Raw genomic sequence first — 20,962 nt, forward strand, 5'->3', positions numbered from 1 at the left:
GTTTTGCAATTTGACTTTTAGCATCATTGCTCAAATGAAATCTCTTAGTTGCCAAATTTTCTTGATCACATTTGATACTGTGTGCCACACTCTCTTCCTGTATTCTCTTTCCTCTTTGGGTTTCCATTACTCTATTTTCTCCTGGTTCTCCTCTTCATCTCTGACTGAACTTTCTCCGTCTCCTTTGGTGGACTAACATCTATAGTACGCCCTTTAACTTTTAATTTTCCCTCTTTCCTCTTCTAATACTGTCATCTTTCCTTTCCTTTCCTTCTCCAAGTCTATGACAAAAGTTCACTGGTAGAAACCAATATAATTTTTTGTTTTTTCCAATTAAATGTAAAGACAGTTTTCAACAATCATTTTTATAAGTTTTTGAGTTCCAAATTTTTCTCCCTCCCTCCTTTCCCTCTCCTTTCCCCAAGAAGGCAAGCAATCTGATATTCACATTTCTTAAGAAGCTGCAGGGCTGTAACAGACCCACTTGGCTCTCACCTGTTTATCATCTCCTTCCTTGCAAGGAGAGAGCTGCACCTGAGAGCCAGGAAAAAGCATGTGTACTGACAAACACAACTGCTGCTGGCAGATCTGCTGGGCATAGGTATAAGCCCATTCCTGAAAGAGAGGAGAAAGAAATGGAAGAGGACTCAAATTTGGAAACACTGGGATCCTAAAGACTGGAATATCCCAATGAGAAGGAGAAGTAGAAGGAAGAGGAGGGGCAAGAGAAGGAGACAAAGGGGGGATGGAAATGGTGATAAGGGCGATAGTGATGATGGCTCAGACTTGAGTTTGAGAAGGTCTTTGCATTTAGAGGGCTATCAATAGTTATCAATACCAGGCAGTATTCCTATTCTATTTCCCCTTCCTGTTCTTTTAATAGTCTTGCCCCAAATCAAGGTTTTAAGTAGTGACATGGGTCACATGATGAGAAGTATTCATCAAAGGGAAGGACAGAGAAAGAAAACAGAGAAAAAGAGGAGAGGGAGGAAGAGAGAGACAGGGACAGAGAGAGGTGAGAGACTGAGGGAAGAGAGAAAGGGAATGGGGAGAAGAGATTACACCTATGAACCACAATAAATAGGAAAGAGCAATGGATTTAAACCCACACCTCCTTTCTCTTCAAGTTTTTCTCCTCTCTAATACATTCTCCACACAGCTGCCAAATTTTCATTTCTGAAGCATAAACCAGACCATATCACTCTCTTGCTCAAGAAACTCTAGTGGCTCCCTATTACCTCTCCTATAAAATAGGATCTCTTTTGTTTGGCATTTAAAGCCCTTAACAATCAGACTTCAATCCATCTTTCTACATTTACTTCACTTTACTCTCATTCGTATGTTCTCTCCAAGGAAGCTGGCCAACTCGCTAATCCCTGAATTTAGAATTCCCTCTCTTGCCTCTGTATCTTTGCATGGGCTCCCTTCCAGACCTGGAATGTTCCCCTCTTCACCACTGCCTCAGAGTTCATAGGTTCCTTTAAGGCTCAGCTCAGGTACCATCTCATCCAGGAAGCCTTTCCTGATCTCACTCCCCATTTGTTAATGTTCATCCATAAAACTACTTTGTATTTCTTTATCTATGTGCTGTTGAATCCCTGCCTAGTTGAATGTAAGTAAGCTCCCTGAGGTTAGGGACAGTTTCTTTTTTGTCTCTGTATACCTAGAATTTAGAACAGGGCACTGCACATAGAAAGTCCTTATGAACTGAATTTAATTGAACTAAGGGCTAGAGGAACCTTAAAGGCCATAGAGTACAAACCTATTCTTTGACAGATGAAGAAAATGAGAAAAAGGATTAAATTATTTACATACACTCATATAAATATTATTATTACTACAAGTATTACTATTGTCAATAAGAATTAGAACAAATAGCTGGCATTTATATCACACTTTTCAGGTTTGCAAAGTCCTTTCAATATACTCTCATTCGATCTTCACAAATACACCTGGGAGGTAGGTGCTAATATTATCCCAATTTTATATATAAAGAAAGTGAGGCTACGTGAGATTAAGTGACTTGCCCAAGGTCACAAGGCTAAGACATGTCCAAGGCTGGATCTGAACTCAGGTCTTCTTAACTCTAGGCCAAGCACTCTCATCTACTGCAGCACCCAGCTGCATAATTAAGATCTAAACCCAGGTTCTCTGAAAATTCTCTCACAATTCCAAGTTGATACATTTCATCCCCTTAATTCCTTTTTCACAGCTAAGCCTAAGAATTGGTAAAAGATTTTTTGACAGCCTGAAAGAGAAATTTGTGTAGTTTATCAAGACAAATAGTTATATTTATACTACATCTTTCATGCGAAAATGCCCAATTCTCTTTAAATGGTTCACTGTTCTTAACTCTGGTGAGATGAGAAGGGGGACGTAGCTGGTACCATGGGAAATCTTGACAAGATTCTTCCTTTCTTCCTATAAAATGTGGATAATTCAGGGAACTGCCCATTTTTTTCCTTACACTGGTGAGATTAGAATAAGTAATCCAGGATTATACACTAAAAGGGACTCTTTGAGGTCATCTGGTCCACTCTCCTAATATTGAGGAAAATGACATCAAGAGAGGAAATTGTATTTTTATTTCCAGTTTCAAATTGTCTCCATCCCTTCACTCTCTCCCCCACCATTGAGAAGGCAAGAAATATCCTTTCTAGTATATATATGAAGTTATGCAAAATAATTATTCTGTATCAGCCATGTCCTAGGGAAAAAACAGCAAGCAAAATAAAGGGAAAGAATGCTTTAACCTGCACTTTGTGTCCATCAGGTCTCAGACAAACTGCAATAATCTGGAGAATGACAGCAATTTACACCATGAGTCCTTTGGATTTGGTGGACCATTGTATTGATAAGTCTTTCACAGTTGATTGTCTTTCCAATATTTCCAATATTGCTGTTACTGTAGATTATTCTCCTAGTTTTACTCACTTCATATTGTACTATTTCATATGTCTTCCCATGTTTTTTAAGCCATCTTCTTCATTTCTTATGGAATAATAGTACATATACCATCACATTATATACCATAACTTATTCAGCCATCCCCCAATTGATGGGCATCCCTTCAGTTCCCAATTCTTTGCCATCCCAGAAAAAGAAGTGCTATAAATATTTTTCTATATATGGATATTTTTCCTTGTCCTTTGATTTCCTTGGGGTATAGCACTACCAGTGGTATTGTTGGGTATAAGGTTATGTACAGTTTTATAATCCTTTGGGCATAGTTCCAAATTGTTCTCCAGATTAGTTGGACTAGTACACAGCTCTACCAACAGTACATTAGTATGCCTATCTTCCTACATTCCCTCCAGAACGTTATTCTCCTTTTCTGTCATCTTAGCCAATGTGATGAATATGAGTTGGTACCTCAAAGTTGTTTTTAATTTGCATTTCTCTAATTATTAGTGTTGTAGAGAATTTTTATACGACTATTGATAGCTTTGATTTCTTCCTCCAAAAACTGCCTGTTCATATACTTTGACAATTTATTAGTTGGGGAATGGCTCCTATTTTTTAATAAATTTTTATAAATTTGATTCAATTCCTTATATATTTGAGAAAAGAGACCTTTATCAAAGAAACTTGCTGCAAAATTCCCCCTCTCCCTTCTCCAGTTTCCTGCTTCTCTTCTAATTTTGACTCTATTGATTTTGCTTGTACAAAATCTTTTTAATTTTGTGTAATTAAAATCATCCATTTTACCCTTTATGAACCTCAATATTATTGCTTGTTTGGTCTCTTGTTTGCTCTTCCCAGTCCATAAATTTGAGATAATTTCTTCCATGTTCCCCTAACTTGCTTATGATAGCATCCTTTATATCTAAATCATGTACTCATTTTGAGCTTACCTTGGTATACAGAATGAGGTACTGGTCTACGCCCAGTTTCTATTTTCCAGTTTCACACTTTTTTTTTGCATTAATTCCCTTGACAGTCTTGACCTTTTCTTCCTCCAGATGAGTTCTGTTATCATTCTCCTGGCTCTATAAAGTAATTCTTTGGTGGTTTGTCTGGTATGACACTAAATAAGTAAATTAATTTAGGTAGTATTATCATTTTTATTACATTGGTTCAGTCTACCTATGAGTAGTTAATATTTTCCAATTATTCAGAGTGTCTTATGCCTTCTACTTAGGTCAATTTTTATAAAGGTGCCATGTCCAGCCAAAAAAGGCATACGACTTTGTATTCCCACTTAGTATTCTCCAGAGAGCTATCATACCTAACTGTTCTGAAATTCTATTCATGTTCTTCATTTCTTTCTTATTTATTTTATAGTTAGATTTATCAAATCTCAGAGAGGTAAACTGAGGTCCCCCACTAGTATAGCTTTACTATTTCCTCTTGTAATTAATTTAACTTTTTCTTCAAGAATTTAGATGGTATGACATTTGGTGCATATATACTCAGAATTCAGTTTGACATGCTTTTTAAAATTGTAGAGGAATGTGTTGGGAAAGCTTGGCAAAAATGCTGACTTCACTCTGTCATTTTGGTTCCTGGAAACCTCATGAATGGACTTTTCCAAGCTCTCCCACCCCCTCTTTCCCTCTCAGATGAAGGAAGGGAAGTTGTCAGGAACTATAACTCCTTAATCCATGTACTTCTTGCCCAGTCAGCTATTTTTTTTTTAATAAAAAGTTAACAAAAGGAGACTTGCTTAGCCATAAGAGGAGAAGGATATTCAGTGAGGCTATGTCACTTGTGGGCCTTGAGCCAATTCCACTAAGGAAAGGTCCTTTGTCCCTGGGTAGCCTGTTGTGGCTCTTGGGTACTTGAGTGACCAGGAAGTGATATCAAAAACCTGAACCAAACAAATCTTGAGAATGGTTTCAATACCTTTTCAAAGAAAATTTAGCCTAAGTTGCTTGAAGATAAAGGCTAGGATATTGTTCCCACTATAAAAATGCAAATTTCTTGAGAGCAGGTCCTATTTTTCATTTTGTCATTGTTTTCTCAGCTCAGCCATTTGTTCAAGGGCTCTCCTCTGAGCCCTGAGCCTAGATTGTTCTGGCCTTGGCTCTTTCCAATTCAGAAGCTGGGGCAGAAAGCTGCTTTGATCAATAAGTCTTTCTTGAATTGGACACGCTGTCAATCTGCTTCTCATTCCATTTTTGTTGACATCCCCAATCCTGACCTTCTGGCCAGTGGATTCTCTTGTCTATTCGACCTTTAGGTATGAACCTTCACTTGCATTCATTTGCCTCTTGATCTCCTTCATTACAGGCCACCCTGGTGCATACTGATCTATTTGATACTGCCCTCCAACCTAACTTTAGGTCTCCAAAATAACCAGTCTGTAGATATTTTTCATCTTCATCATCACCATTATTGTCTTCATCATCATGAATCATCTTACTCCAAAAATACACATTCTATCCCATCAGGATAGGGCTTCACTGAGCCACAGTCCCTTGTAAAGCTTGCTAGTTTACTCCCTTCACTCCTCTATGATGTGGGACAGTCTCACAATTCCAATTTAACAGATGATGAAACAAGTGGAATAGCTCATTTGAAGTTACAGGGCAAGGCAGTGGTTGAATCAAGAGATTGAACCTCTGGACCCAGAGGCTGCTAATTCACTTGGTCTGTCTTCCTCTGCAGCTCTGAACCCAGACTTTCTCACAAGCTCTGAAATATCTTTTGGATTTTCAGGCTCCTGAAACAATAGCCTAACTGTATCCTTTCTTGCTTCTTCTCCCCAATTCTTGAACCCTCTGGGTAGAAAGCCCAGTGTGGGGTCTTAGTCTCTGAACATGAACATCTTCTGGGCCAACATGTAGGCAGTATTGGATCATAGGCGCTGGAAATGACCTGACAAACATCTACTCCAACCCGACCTTTTTTTTAGATGGGGAACCCAAGATTCAGAGAGATTAAGAGGGTTGCCACACAGCTAGTTAAGTAAAAGAGATAGGATTTAAAATCTAGGTTCCTTACTTTAAAAATTCCCACGTAAATAGTCAATCACCAACCATTCATTAAGTGCCTACTATGTGCTGGGCACTGTGGCAAGTGCCAGATATTCAAAGCAGAAGTGAAGCAGTCCTTTTCTTCTAAGAGTTTTTATTCTTTTTGTGGAACTAATGTGTGCAAACTTAAGAATATACACAACAGACAGAAAATCATAATTTTAGAGGGCAAGTCACTAGTTGTTTTTGTTCAGTCATTTTCAGTCATGTCTGACTCTTCATGATTCCATTTGGGGTTTTCTTGGCAAAGATACTGGAGTGGTTTGCCATTTCTGTCTCCAGTTTATTTTACAGATGAGGAAACCGAGGCAAACAGGGTTAAGTGACTTGCCCAGGGTCACACAGCTACTGAGAGTCTGAGGACAGATATGAATTCTGGTCTTCCTGACTCCAGGTCCTGAGTTCTATCCACTTTACCACTTATCTGCTCTGGAAGTCACTAGTAGCTGGGGATATTAGGAAAGGCTTCATATAGCTTGAGCTGAGTTGTGATGGAATTTAGGGATCCCAGGAGGTAGAGGTTAGGAGGGAGTATATTCCAGGCATGAAGGACAACCAATGAAAGGGCAGAAAGAGGATGAAGAATGTCATGCATGAGGGTCAGAAAGGTGATCAGTTTGACTACAATACTTGGAAAGGCGTAAGGTGTGATCAGGCTGGTAGGTTAAGGCTAGGTTGTGAAGGGCTTTAAATATTTTACAGAGTGTATATAGAATCTGAAATGTAACAGTATTGACTCTAGTGTAGGGGAGTGCTATGACCACACTCATACTGGGAGGGACCTCATAAGAGATCTACATAACAATTCGTTCTGTATCTTCAATCAATCATCAGTCAGAAAAAAGAAACCTAGGGGTCTAAACATCCAAAGTTTTTGTCTGTGCCCAGTTTCTTCCCAGCTTCCCTTTCAGATCTGCCTGCTTCAGTAGGGAAGCCTATATGTTGGCAGTGTCCCATAAAAAGGTGCCAAGGAGCTCTCCAAAGTCTGAGTGTCATTTTAACACCCACACCCACACAGAGACTGCTTCCATGGGTATGAAGACAGTGAGAAACCTGAGAATGTCAAGATGAATCCTTGGCTTGTGAAGACTTTTTATTTAAGCTGGCAAACAGAATTGAAATCATGACTTGGGGCTGTTTTTGGAAGAAGGCCTTCCCTGGGAGAGGACACTTGTCACTGGGATGCCTCTTCTGGGGACTCCAGTATTAAATGAAATACTGGAATGCCTTTATCTTGAGTCAAGCCCATTGGCAAATCTCTTCTCCTCTCATGGCAGCCACTGCAAAGAGAGAAACTAAGGCAAAGATGCCATGTCTCAAAGAGGAAAATAAAGGAAGCTAGGACACTCCTGTTAGGTTGAGAAGGAGAATGCACCAGTGGCATTTTTCAAAGTCTGATTGGCTGCCTGTATGAAAAGATACATGAAGCACTGATCTCAGCCCTTGCACTTGGTTTCCCATCAGTAGGTACTTTACTGGCAATTACATAATTCAGCCTGACCACACTCCTGAGAAACATTGATCAGTGGCCACACTGCGAGGAAGGGAGGGAAGAAAGGAGCTGTGCTCATGGCCCAGGACACGAGGCAGAGGGCCTGCAGTCTAAGAGGTTTCCGATTCTCATTCTGCAGCTTGTCAAGCTTCCTGGAATGGCCCATGATGAATGGGTTTATTAAATGAATCCCGGAGTCAGAAATTGACTCCAGGAAGACAACAGTGCCTGCACTATCTGGTGTTGTCTCTGGCTTAGTTCCAACTGGCAACTGACCTGAAGCTGACTACAACATCTTTATATTGGGGAAAATTGGTCAAATTACAATCAGTTATTAGTGTCCCCTCTTGTCCCTGCACATACATGTACAATTACGTGAGTGCACATAGACATCAATACAAACACCTATATGTTGTTGAAATAAAAATGAAATTCTTTAGCAAATGCAAGACCAGAGGGAGAACACTCCTGGGAGCCCAGCCAGGGAGGAAGCTGTCCCCTCAGTCAGCGGGAGCAAGTAAGAGCAGAGGAGGTCAGGAGCTGGACACATTCACCATCAATGCCCTTCCTTTTCATTCATTTTATTTTCATTTCTTTTTGTTTTGTTTTTCCATTCTATTAATTTTTTTCAACAAACAAAACTCCACCTCTCAACTCTTATCTCCTTCCCTTCCAACCGAGAAACAAAAAAAAAATCCCATTACAGACATATATGGTCAAGCAAAACAAATTCCCCCATTGGCTATGTCCAAAAAACATGTCTCCTTTGTACGCTGAATCCATCACTTCGTCATCAGGAGGTAGACAGCATGTTTCATCATCAATACTCTGGAATCATGGTCAGTCATTCAGCCAATCAAAGTTCCTAAGTTTTCAAGGTTGTTTGTCATCACAGTGCTGCTGGTATTGTACACATTCTCTTTTGGTTCTTCTCCCCTCACTCTGTATCAGTTCATACAAGTTTTCTAAGGCTTCTCTGAGCCATTCCCTTCATCATTTCTTATAGCAAAACAGTATTCTATCACATTTATATACCATAACTTCTTCCAAGATTTCCTAATTTGATGGGCATCCCTTAGTTTCCAATTCTTTGCCATCACAACAAGAGCTGCTATAAATATTTTTGTACCTGTTTAGTGTTTGTTTTGCTTAGGACTAATCTCTCCCTTGATCTATCCTTCCCTTTATTTCCCCTTCTCCTTTTTCCCCTTTTCCTCCTGTTTCCTTAGTGAATGGAATATATTTATATTTCTATGCCCAACTCTCTCTCTCTCTGGGTGTGTGTGTAGTCTTTGACCAGTTCAGTGAAAGTGGAGTACAAGCGTTATCTGCTCTGTCCACTCCCTCCTCCTGGTTTGTGAAGACTTTTAGTAGTACACCTCAATTATGTGAGATAATTTCCCTCATCCTTCCTTTCCCTTTCCTCTTTAGCATATTTATTTTCCCTTCCCTCTCCATTCATCTTTTAGGATCATTAAAACACACTAGAACTATTGCCAGGCCCTTTGTTTAATTAGACTCCCTCTATGACCCCTGATGATAACAGAGTTCTGGGGGGCCTCGTGTATCATCTTTACCTATTCTCTCTTTAGTCCCTTTTTTACTGTCCACTCTGCTTCCCAGGTCAAGGCTGCACAGCTGCTGCTTCCTTCTGAACTTGCTTCTTATTTAGTACACAGCAGATGGTGAGCAGCTGTTTCTTACCCTGGAGTGCCATGCCTAAAGGCAGGTCCTTTTCTTAGTCATGTCTGGATCCGTGACTCAGGATTGGGCATTGAGCACAAGAGTTGACAACTGGCATCTGGTAACAGCCCTGGTAACATCCTCTCCTTGCTCAGGAATATTCTACATGGCTATGCCTGACTCAACCTTATATCCAATGACCACAGCCTTGTCTCCTTAAGTTGACCTGGTCTGGAAAAAAATGACTCACTGTGATTTTTTTTTTCACTCAACAAACAGTGCTTGAACACCTATGTTCAGGACACTGCTAGCTGATGCCCATGTAAAGATAAGCAACCATGCCACACCTTCCAATAAAGACCTGAAGGTCTAATGGGAAAAAAGAGGGAAGGTATGTCCATAAATAACTGTGGCAAAAATATAAAGAGCTAAGGAAAGTTCAGAAAAACAAGGGATAAAGGAATTTGATGAGAAAACATCACTTTCAAGGGGTGAGGGGGTGAGTAATCAGGGAAAGTGTCATGGAGAAGGTGGGATCTGAACTGAGCCTTGAAGGAAAGAAATTGTTTTTATCAGACAGATATGGAAGGAGTATGTTTCAGACATCAGGAGCTGCCAACACGAATACACAGGTTTGCATGTCAGCGCAGCCTTCTTTTGTAATGACCTCTCATTCCTTCCTATTCACAAGCATTCTAAGGGGAGGAAACATTTCAACGAAGGACTCCAGGGACATTTAAGACTCAATGCTCAAAGGGCTTAATTCTTTGAAATGACAATGTAGTGACTTTATTGATGACTGAGCAGCAAAGCTGTTAACTCAGTGGGTCTTTCATAAAGAAAAGAAACGCTATTTTTCTTCTCTTCCTATTTGAAGACTGGATCAGGACTATTCAAGCCTATCTCTGAGAGTTGATTCACTTTCCCCCACCAGGTTAGAAATGGTGGACTATAAGCAGATGGCAGTTGAAGACTTGAGCAAGTCTGGGCTTTGGCTGTTTCTTCCACTTTATTTCTTTTCTGAGTATAGGTGACTGAAGAGTGGTCCTGTGATGGACGTGTCCAACCTTGCAGGCTATATTTTGAGTTCTAGAGGTTCATAGCTCCTGGGTTCTCAGTCAGTACTTGATGCACTTTGAGAGGAACCCTCTATAACTTCATTTGCGCTTCATGGAGGAGATAACCACCAGTCTGGTCCAGGTAGAAGACAAAAATCTGGAGGAAACTATTTGGACAATACACGGCTAAAGTGAAATGTAAGATGTCTGGTCCGTATTCCAGAAAAATGATTTATGATTTTTATGATGTCTTTAAGTCTTGCCTTCTTTGGAGAATATGATAATAATTATAAATTACTGTATTCTATTTTAAGTCTTTAGTCAAAGGATGCTCAGGAGTCTTTGTATTAAGTACTCATGTGAAAATGAAATAAATAGCTATCATATATGATTTACATAATTCACTGAGCAGGTGCTTTCATTCCTCCCTTTTAGGGGAGACACTAGGCATAAATGAAACCTAAGTTTTAAGTATAGTAAACCTAAACTTTTCCTTGCAGTACTGGCTTAGAAGTATAAAGAACCAAACCAAAGTACAAACAATACCCTGACCCTTATTTTAGATGGTCAAACTCCTCCAGAATTGAACATAATCCATGTGTGCGCATCCAGTGTTGAGAAGGGCTCTTTAGTGGAGGGCATCAGGGTACAGCACCCCAGCTCCCTAGGGTCTAGCAATGGTTCTTCTTGTTTCTCTTGCATAAGTCTAGGTTTCTGAAGGATAACGTTTCTGTAATTTTTGGTAGTAATGGCCTGGTTCTGAATTGGAGTGTGGAAACTCCTCTATTTAAAAAAACACAAATCTATGTGAATAAGCCACTTTTTAGTCACTGAGAGTTCATGAGGGTGTCAACCATGGAGGGCCTTTTGATTCCAAGCTTGGATCTTAGCTTCCTCATAGGAACCACAGAGAGATAAACCACTTTCTTGTCATTATCCTTTATCATTGTTAAGTGAAGTAATACTTGCTTGGTTCCAAAGTATTTCTAGAGATTTCTGACTTGTTTATCATGTGCTCCAAGGATGTCTAGTAATCCTCTCCCTTCTTTTTTCAAAAGAAAATATTAACCTTTCCATGACTGCTTTAGGAAGATGGACTCTGCGATGAGTTTATATTGTACAGATTGTTATGTAATACTTTCTGGACGTGGAGGGTATTTTTTAGTCCCAAAAGTGTATATTAAGACTAATATTATGTAGGTGTTAATTGCTTTAAATGGGTGATTTCAAGATGCTAGTAAGTTGAACTTAATGTCGTCAGGCACAGCCTTCTTGGTGATATCCTCATGTGCCTTGCCTAGAGCAGAACAAGATATTTGTAGGTATTGCCTTCATCCATTAGTTCAATAAGACCTCTGGATTCAAGCTCAAAGTCTTTTGTCTCTGTCTTTCTCTGGCATACATAAAGAATTTTATACTGAGCAAGTGAAAATATCATTTGTATATCATTTAAGAATAATTCCATGATATGAAAGGGCTATTTAATGTGTTTTTCATTATGATTATAATTACATCAAATAATTGGCTATTAAGATGTTCCTTCTTTAATGCTGAGGACATATCTCATTTAATTTTGAAGGGATAATGATGTATTTAAGGTTGGACAGGACTATACTGGTCTTAAACTATCTTCCTGAAAAATGCTACATCTTATGTTGACTGTTCTTGGCATTACTGTGTTGGTCTTATATTTTACATAGGGAACAGTTTTCCTTGTGGGTATATTATTATTATTTAGGACGCACTGGGGATTAGCAAGTACATAATGAGAACCATATAAATTGTATGTTTAGATAGGAACAGATGGAGGATATTCACCATCTCTCTTCTATGCATTTCTTCCCTCAAGAAGGTGAGTTTTCAGACATTTCTTGAATTATGGACAAATTTTGTGGGTTAGGGTAGACAGGGGAGACCCCAAGAGTGCTGGTGTGGAGACAGACAGACAGACAAAGATGTAGATAGAAAGGAAGGGAAGAATGCAGGGAGGGAGGGAAAGAGAGAAAGAGGGAGGGAGGAAGAGAGGGAGGGAGGGATAGAGACAGAGAGAGAGAGAGAAAGAGAGAGAGAGAGAGAGAGAGAGAGAGAGAGAGAGAGAGGGAGAGGGAGAGAGAGAGGGAGAGGGAGAGAGAGAGGGAGAGAGAGAGGGAGAGAGAGAGAAATAATTCAGCTAAGGAATATAAGAAGGACCAGTAGACAGGAGGTAGCAAGGAAAATGAGAAGCAAATCTCAGAAGGGAAAAGTTTCTTTTGTGACCATCATAAACCACCCTAGACAAAGCTGTTTTCCAAAGGGACTCTTCAGGTAATACTGGTCATTGTTGGGACAGAACTCCATGACTGGGTAATGGTTTAGTCTGAAAGTAAATGAGACATTAGGGGTCAACACCTACCTGCAATAGATGAACCAGTTCACAGTAAAACTAACTGACTTATTTTGATGGCTTTCAGGATCAATACAAACCACTACAGTTAAATTGATTGGATAGCGATCCATATCAATCATAATGAAGGATGAAATAAATGGATCAGCCATGTCATGACCTGCTCATTTTATAGCTGAAAACAGCCTGTATTTGAGACATCTAGGTTCTATAAAAATACTTCAAGGGGGAATATCTGATAGACTGAGTTAAATCTATCAGATATTTTCTAATATATGCCAAGAAAACTGATGGTCCTGAAGAAATTCTCTGGATCAGTGAAAGAAGACTTTGGCTCCTGCTCAAGCAACCTTTCATTACCCATCTGTAAAATCTACCTCTCTTGTAATCCCTCTCCAAATTCAATTCAATAAGCATTTTATGGAGAGTTTACCATTGTGTGCTTGGCACCCTGCCAGGTACTGGGAAGTCAATGACTAAAGAGGAACAATTCCTTCCCTCAAAAAGCTTATATCCTATTGGGAGAAAACACATACACAGCGAGACATGTACAAAATACATGGAGTAAAAACAAAGTAATTTCTGGAGTGGGAGATAGTATTAATACCTGGGGAGATCAGGAGAAGGCTCCCAAGGCAGGGAATACTTAAGCTGTGCTTTGAAGGAAGGTGGGAAATTTTCTCATTAGAAGAGAGGAGATAGAATATCCCAAGAATAAGAAATAGCCTGTGCAAAGTCCAGGGTTCAGGGATGCAAAGTCATTTAAGGGAAGAGCAAGCTGACCACTTTGGTTGGAATTTAGGGTATATAAAGTGAATTAAGGTGAAAAAAAGCCAAGAAACACAGGATGGAGGTAGGTTTCAAATGCCAAATAAAAGAGTTTATAATTTTACCCAGGGCATAGTAGGAATCCTCTGAAACTTATTGAACAGGGTGTGTGTGTGTGGGGGGGGGGTGACATGGTCAGATGTGGACGTTAGGAATATCAGTTTTGCAGCTCTGTAGAGGATGGATTGGAGAGAGGGAAAGGCTAGAGATGAGACTAATTAGGAGGCTAGTGCAATAGTTTTAGGGAAGTAGTGATGAGGGCCTAACCTAGAGGGGGTGATTGTTTGACTGGAGAGAAGAGGAAAAGTGGAGGCAGAATCGACAACACTTGGCAAATGATTGAATATGGGAGATGATGGACAGTGAGGACTTGAGGATGATTCTGGGGTTCTAAGGAAGGTAAGGAAGGGGAGAGCTGTGGGTTTTTTGGTAGAGAGATGATAATTTCTGTTCTGTACATATAGGGCACCAATATGGGGAACATGGGCCTAGAACTCAGGAGAAAGATGAAAGCTGGATATGTGTATTTGGGAGTCCCTCAAATACAGATAGTAATTGAACCCATGGGACCTGATGAAATCACCTAGAGAAAAAGGTCTAGGACAAAGGGTTCAAAGATGCTTGAGTTAGATCGAATGACCTCTGAGGTCTTTGCTTCTATAATCTTGTGAAGCAGGAAGTGGAGGGCCTAAGAGGCCAGAATACCATAGGTCAAAGGGCAAAGATGACAGGGAGCAACAGAGAATAGGGAATACTCACTGAACAAGGAATTGAGGAGAAATGACAGGACAAAGTGAGGCTGAATGGTGATTACAGCTGAAGAAGAAGCCCATGGTGATGCTCAGGACTGAAGAGGACAGACAGGTAATGGATTTGATAGGAGGACCAGATATGGTATAAATGAAAGAGAAGGTTAGCTAGGGTATGAAGTAAAGGAAACAGAAAGATAGGGGTTGATTAGAACCTTCAGGTACATAGGCCTTTTTTGCTTGCAAATCCTTCATGGAACTGTGTTATTTCATCTGATATTTTTCTAAATCCATCTTAGAATTTGTCACAAAGAAGAAGAGCAAATTCAAGCAGACTAGGATTGGGGAGAGTGAATTTAAAAGGATTCAAAGAAGGGAGAAATGGATCCAGTGGCCTAAATTCTATAAAGAAAACTTCAAGACTGAAATTCTGAAGACATAAGCAGGAATAATTCTTATCAGGAGGAAATGGAGAGCTGTTTAAAGCAACTGACTCAGAATTAAAAAGATGTGTATAGAATATAGACACAAGGTCAAGTAAAGAAGGATGAACACAATTAAGTGATCAATTAATCAAAAAGCATTTGCCAAAGGACTATTATGTGCCAGGTACTTTTTTAGGTGCTGGGGATTCAAAGGCAAAAATGAAATGAATCTTGCCTTCGAGCAGCTTACATTGCATCATGAGAAGCAATATGTACATATGATAAAGAAAATTGCAAAGTGATTACAAGATAGTTTTGGGAGAGAGGACAGTATAGAAATACAAAAGAGAAAGACGATGGTTAGGAATGCTATACTCAGAATCAGTTCAATTTGGGCAACAAAAAGGTCTTAGTTTTACATCTGTATCAGGGGCAAGAGAAAGATTAAAGGAAGGACAGGGCACTATTGAGTGTGGTGCAAATGATGATAAAGATGAGAAGATGCAACTACTCATTAATGTACTTCTGGTTTTTTTTCAAAAAGAATAATTTTTGAATGGAAATAATCAAAAATCATTAAAAGGGAGATGAAACTCAAAGTAAGGAAATGGTTGAAAGCACTTTGCCCTCATTGAGTTCATGTTACCAATATTGGATAAAATATTCTTTAGAGGACTGACAAATCTGAGAGATGGGTATGGTGAACCTCTGTTGGTGGATTTTTGAAAGATTATGGGAAATGGAAGGAGTATTACAAGACAAGGTAAAGAAAAAATATCCTGATTTTCAAGGAAAAGAAAGAAGGTTCAGTCTGAAAACTAAACCGAGGACCTTAACATTTATCCTTGGAAAAATTCTAAAAGGTGGAATTAAAGGGAGAGTATGTTAACTTTTAGAAAAAAAGAGTAGTGATCATTAAAAGGCTCAATGCCTTTGTCCAGAAGAGGTCATCTTAGACTAGCCTCATTTTCTTGACAGGCGTGGATGAGAGGACTAGGTGAATACCACAGACATTGAAAAGCAATTGATGAAGTATCCCAAAGAATTCTTCTAAAGGGATAAGGACTAGAGGATAATATAGTTAGGTGACTACAGAACTCATTAAATGACTGAACTCAAAGAGTAGTCGTTAGTAAATCAATATGGATGTGGAAGGAAGTAATACAAAGACCTGTGTTTGTCCCTGTGCCATCTTTTAAAACAATTTTTCTAGGGTTTTATTTTTTCCAATTACATGTAAGACAATTTTTGATATTCAATTTTACGAAATTCTGAGTTCCAAACTATTCTCCTTCCCTTTCTCCCTCCCTACTCTTTGCAATTTTTTAAAATCAATGACTAAGATGAAGGTCTCATCACCTCAAACTACATATAAAGGCAATGTTGTAAAATGGAAAGAAAGCTTGATTTGGAGCTATAGACCTGATTTCAGATACTGCCTGTGCTATTTTCTACCTCTGTGACCTTGGACAAGTCACTTATCTTGGTCTCAGTCACTTCATGCATAAAATGGGAGAGGGGGGAAGATTGGATTGGCTAACCCCTAAAGTTCTTTATAACTCTAAAATCTACGATCCTATGAGTTCACTAGCTAATCCTCTCCCTTTGCTATCCCACAGATTGTCTCCCCTTGTTTTCTAAGTCTTTTAGTGAAAGCACCAGATCTCCAAACTCAAGACTTTTAAGTTATCTTTGGCTTCTCCTCCTTCACTCTCCAAATTTAGTCTACCAACTTCTGTAGACTGTTAATTCAAAATATCTCTTGCGTGGATTACATCCCTACTCGTCTATTTCCATTGCCACCACAATAATCCCTGTCCTCACCACCTCATGCTTTGATTACTGCCACAGACTCTTAATTAGTTGCACTTTATCCAGTTTTGCTATCCCTCCCCATTCTATTCTGCAAACTATCATCATATTAACCTTCTCAAAGATTACTTTTGCCAGGATACTCCCTTTTTCCTAAATCTTCAGTGACCGTGTGGTGCATAATCATGGGATGGGTCTGTAGAAGTCATCCCATAGAGTGTGTCCTGATCTGTTCTGCTCACCCCTGGGGAAACATGTGCTTGCCTCAGAAGAACTTGTACCTTTGGGATGACACAACAAAGCTGAGATTGTCTCTTGGTCCTTTACTATTTTCTGGCTGAAAGAAAGAGAGGCTGCAGATAGGATTGGCAACTAACCCAGGAAGAATGACCTATCAGTGCCCCTTCAAAAGAGACCATTTGGTTTCACCTCTAGCTCTGGGGCATCATGTAATTCTAGGGCTTCTCATGAGGCATCATGATGACTCCTCTTATCTAGCTACTAGAGACAAAGCTCAGTTAGTGTCCCCTGGCTTCCTTGAAGGATTTGTATTTCCTTCCTTGAACACAGATGACCAAGAGAAGGAGATGCCCAACTCTGGAGGCACCCTTATGATTTAGAGAGGTCAGAGTTCCCAGGCTCCTTAGTGGGGGTGGGAGACACTATGGAACATTCCCACTACATATACTACAGAGTTTTTTGGAGAAAATGAATGTAGACAGCAAGATAAGCCCAAGCTCCAGCCTAGCTCACCAAAAGGCATGGACCTTGGGAGGATTGTTCAGACAGGGCAGAGGTAAGGAAGAATGTAAAATGCTTACTTGGCAGTGCTGCATAATTTCCTGACGTTTTAAGTATCAAATTCTCTGAAGAGAATAACATTGGTTATGTTGGTGCTGCTGCTTAGGTTTTTATGTCAATGTATGCTTGTGGGTCTTATACATATCATGCGCTGTGTTTCTGTTTGTTTTGTTTTGTGCAGAGGAAGTAAATAGCTGCTCTATACCTGACCTAAGCTGTACACTGAGCATTTTTCTACTCCCTTTGGGGAGAACAAAGATACGAACCTATACTTCAAGCAATTCTTTCCAGGATTCCAAGGTGGGGGTTTACAGAGCCAAAAAGCATTAGGAAAAAGGGAGTCTGACCCTCAATTTAGGTGTTCAGGTACCTGTAGGGATGAATTTGGTTCATAAACATGTAAACCCAGAGTTGAGAGGGGGCCTTAGTAAAGAGGGTGAGAGCCCAGTTTTATTGTTATATAAGGAGAATGTGCATGGAATGAAGTTCCTTGGATTTGATAAGGTTACTACAAGGCATTAAGTGACCACTTTTAGAAGAGTGGGAGGCAAGGAAGCAACACTACAGAGAGTTAATGGGGGGAGTGGGTGGTAAGGAAATAGAGACACTTCGCACCAACTCGTTTAAGATATCTGGCAGATAAAGGAACAAAAGAAACTGGGTAGCCACTAAAGGGCAAAGTTGTAAAATTAAGAGTCCGGAGTAGCTAATCCCTAAGGTGCCTTATAGCTCTAACATTTTGTGAGTCTCTGGAGGATGGGAGTAAAAGCTATGTTCAGTATCAAATATCTCTGAAAAGGGTGTGACATACAAGATATATAGATAATCGACAGAAATATATGATCCAAACCCATTCCCCAATAGATAAATGACCAAAGGATATGAATAAATAATTCTCAAAAGAAAAATTTCAGAATTATAACCATTTGAAATTCTTTCAAATCACTAATAATCAGAGAAATGCAAATTAAAAAAACATGAAGTTTCACCCAAGTGGTAGGAAATGGATAATGATGATAAAAATTAGAATAGTCAATATGATAGGGATTGTGAAAAGACAGGCATACTAATGCATTGTCAGTGGATCTAGGAATTAACACAACCATTCTGGAAGGTGATTTGGAATTATGCAAATAAAGAGGCTAAAATGTCTATATCTTTTGATTCAGAGATTCCACTACTGGGTATATAGCCTGAAGACGTTATTGGACAAAAAGAATAAATATATATAGCAATATTTTCATAGTAGCAAAGAATTATCAACAAAGCAGATGTCCATCTTTGGGGGAGGATCTAAACCACCTGTGACACATGACAATAATGTGATATTATTGTGTTGTATGAAATGATGAGTGCAATCACTAAGGGGAGGTGTGGAAAGTCTTATAGTGAAGTAAGCAGGGTTGAGAAAACAATATCTCCAATGACTGCACCAATGTGAATGAGAGGAAAAAAAATCCCAAACCAATTGATACTGAATGTTTTGAAATTATAAAAAAGTCATCTTAATCTCCAAAGAGGAGATATAGGGAGACATCTCATCTGACTCTTCTTCAGAGGCTGGGCTTCAGAGGTATGAAACATCCATATAATGCCACCTTTTTTGATGTGTTGATTAGTTCAAATGATTTTCCTCCTCTTTTTTCTGTTTTCAAATCTCTGTTATAAGAGCTAGCTCTTTGGGAAAGCGGAGGGGATGGACTCGGGGGAAATTAAGCAATGAAAAACAAAAATACATAATAACTTTCTTTTAAATGAAAGAAAATTATTTCAAGAGGAAGAGATACGTGCATATGTGAATGACCTCTGACACTCACTAATTAAATGACCCTGGCTAAGTAACTTAGTCATTCTGAAACTTAGTTTCCTCATCTATAAGATAAAAGGAAAGACCTGTAGTACTTCCCTCAAATGGGTTATTATGGGATCAAATAAGATAAAGTATCTAAAGAACTCTGCAAACCTTAAATCTCTAAATCTGAGATCCTATGATTTATCTTTCATATACTTATGTATATATACGGATGGATGGATGGATGGATGGATGGATGGATGGATGTGTTATTTCCCTAAATAATATGCAATCTTCTTAAGAGTAGAGATTGCTTTATTCTTTTTTATTTTATCCATAGTACCCTGGTGCTGAGTCTAGAACATTGCTGGCTTCATAAATGCTTGCTGAAGGGTAGAGTAGTGATAGCAGGGTCCTCCAAGGTCATCTAATCTAGTTTCCTCATTGTACACTTGGGGAAATGGAAACCCAGAGAGATTAAGTAAATTGCCCAAACTGGCCCTACCTGTAGGTGGTAGAACCAAGATTTCGACCTGTATCTTCTGACTCCATATTTAGCACCCATTCTAGTATGTCATGCTCCCTTCCAAATGCTAGTAACTATCAACACTACCCCTCCTTCCACCACTTACTCTGAGAACTGTAATCAAAAAAACCCTAGCAATGCCTTGGAAGAGACTGTGCTAATGATGGGCCACTTGTTCCAGTTACCATCTAAGGCTCTTCTAAAGCCAAAGCACTCTTCCCCTGGCCTTTGCTCATTGTTTTGAGTTTTGATGGCTCAGACTGAGTGTAAATAGCAATTGTTTCTGTTCTGGACAGACACTCTGGACAGACTTTCTCTCCTAGACTGATTTTTTTTTATGAAGACAAACTGGGCCATCTTTTGCCTCAATTCTTACCTAGACTTCAATTCCTGAATGGTCTTGCCCCAAACAAACCGAGAGCAGGGAAAGACCTTAGCTTAAGAAGGCCAAGGTCTCCCACTGTATCTGAGGCCATCACCAGTTGCCCTTATCTACGTCCTGCCACTTGACTCCAATGACTCTGGAGGCTGATGACTTTGCACAGCCCTTCCTCACTTAAGTCCAACTCACTTCCAAGTCAGGACATCACCCTTCAGATGTCACTGGTCCTCTCTGAGAATGAAGGATGATCAACAGCAATCTGCCCTAGCCACCATTCTCTTTATGTGCCATTTCCTTCTATTACAATATAAACTCTTCGCTGACAGGGATGGTCTTGTTTTTTGTATTTTTATCAATAGACCATGGCAAAATGCTTGGCACACTGTTACTCTTGCTGAGTCCTTTCAATCATGTCTGACTCTCTGTGACTCCATTTGGGGTTTTCTTGGCAAAGATACAGGAGCAGTCTGTCATTTCCTTCTCTAGCTCATTTTACAGATGAGGAAACTGAGGCAAACAGGGTTCAGTGACTTGCCCAGGGTCACACAGCTAATAAGCATCAGGTGTTCCAGACTTCAGACCTGGCACTCTATCCACTGTGTCACTTAGCTGCCCTGGCACTTAGTGAGCACTTAATAAATGTGTTTTTTATTGTTGTTAATTAATTCAGGAGGGGAAGGAGACAGAAGGGGATTAAGGGATTGAAGACACTGGAAAAAGAGGGGATATTGGCGTAGTGAGACCTACGAGCCAGAAAGGGATGAGGTTAAAGGTTATGTTTAGAGGAGAGGAAGGATCACTGTTCCTCTGGGACTGATGGATGCAGGATGATGAGGGGATGGAGGTCGGGGACAAGAATACATCAAGGCTAAGAGACAGGTGGCTTAGAAAACTCAATATATGAGGGTCTCACCTAAAGTAATGTGAACATTTACAAGTCAAGAGTTAAAATTGCAGTAGGAACCATGAAAGTATGAATTTCATGGACTTGGCACTTTAGCCTGCACGCTATATTATCCATTGAACTGTTTTTCTTTGTTTGCATTTACAGTT

General features: G+C 39.6%; 1 protein-coding gene across 3 annotated transcripts in view; it reads right to left on the reverse strand.

Moving 5' to 3' along the window:
* The window catches only part of GALNT14 (polypeptide N-acetylgalactosaminyltransferase 14), a 323,787-nt gene that overhangs the window by 2,201 nt on the left and 300,624 nt on the right, over positions 1-20,962 (reverse strand). Inside the window, exon 14 of one of the 3 annotated variants that reach the window (XM_072634105.1) lies at positions 496-615. The exons of 1 other annotated variant lie outside the window; for it this stretch is intronic. In XM_072634105.1, coding sequence (XP_072490206.1) covers positions 496-615 — 120 coding nt within the window. Of the gene's footprint in view, positions 1-495; positions 616-3,865; positions 4,028-20,962 lie in introns of those variants that run through there. One more of the 3 variants, XM_072634107.1, reaches the window with a different exon arrangement.

This window comes from Notamacropus eugenii, chromosome 1 (assembly GCF_028372415.1).
Source record: "Notamacropus eugenii isolate mMacEug1 chromosome 1, mMacEug1.pri_v2, whole genome shotgun sequence".
Taxonomy (NCBI): Eukaryota; Metazoa; Chordata; class Mammalia; order Diprotodontia; family Macropodidae; genus Notamacropus; species Notamacropus eugenii.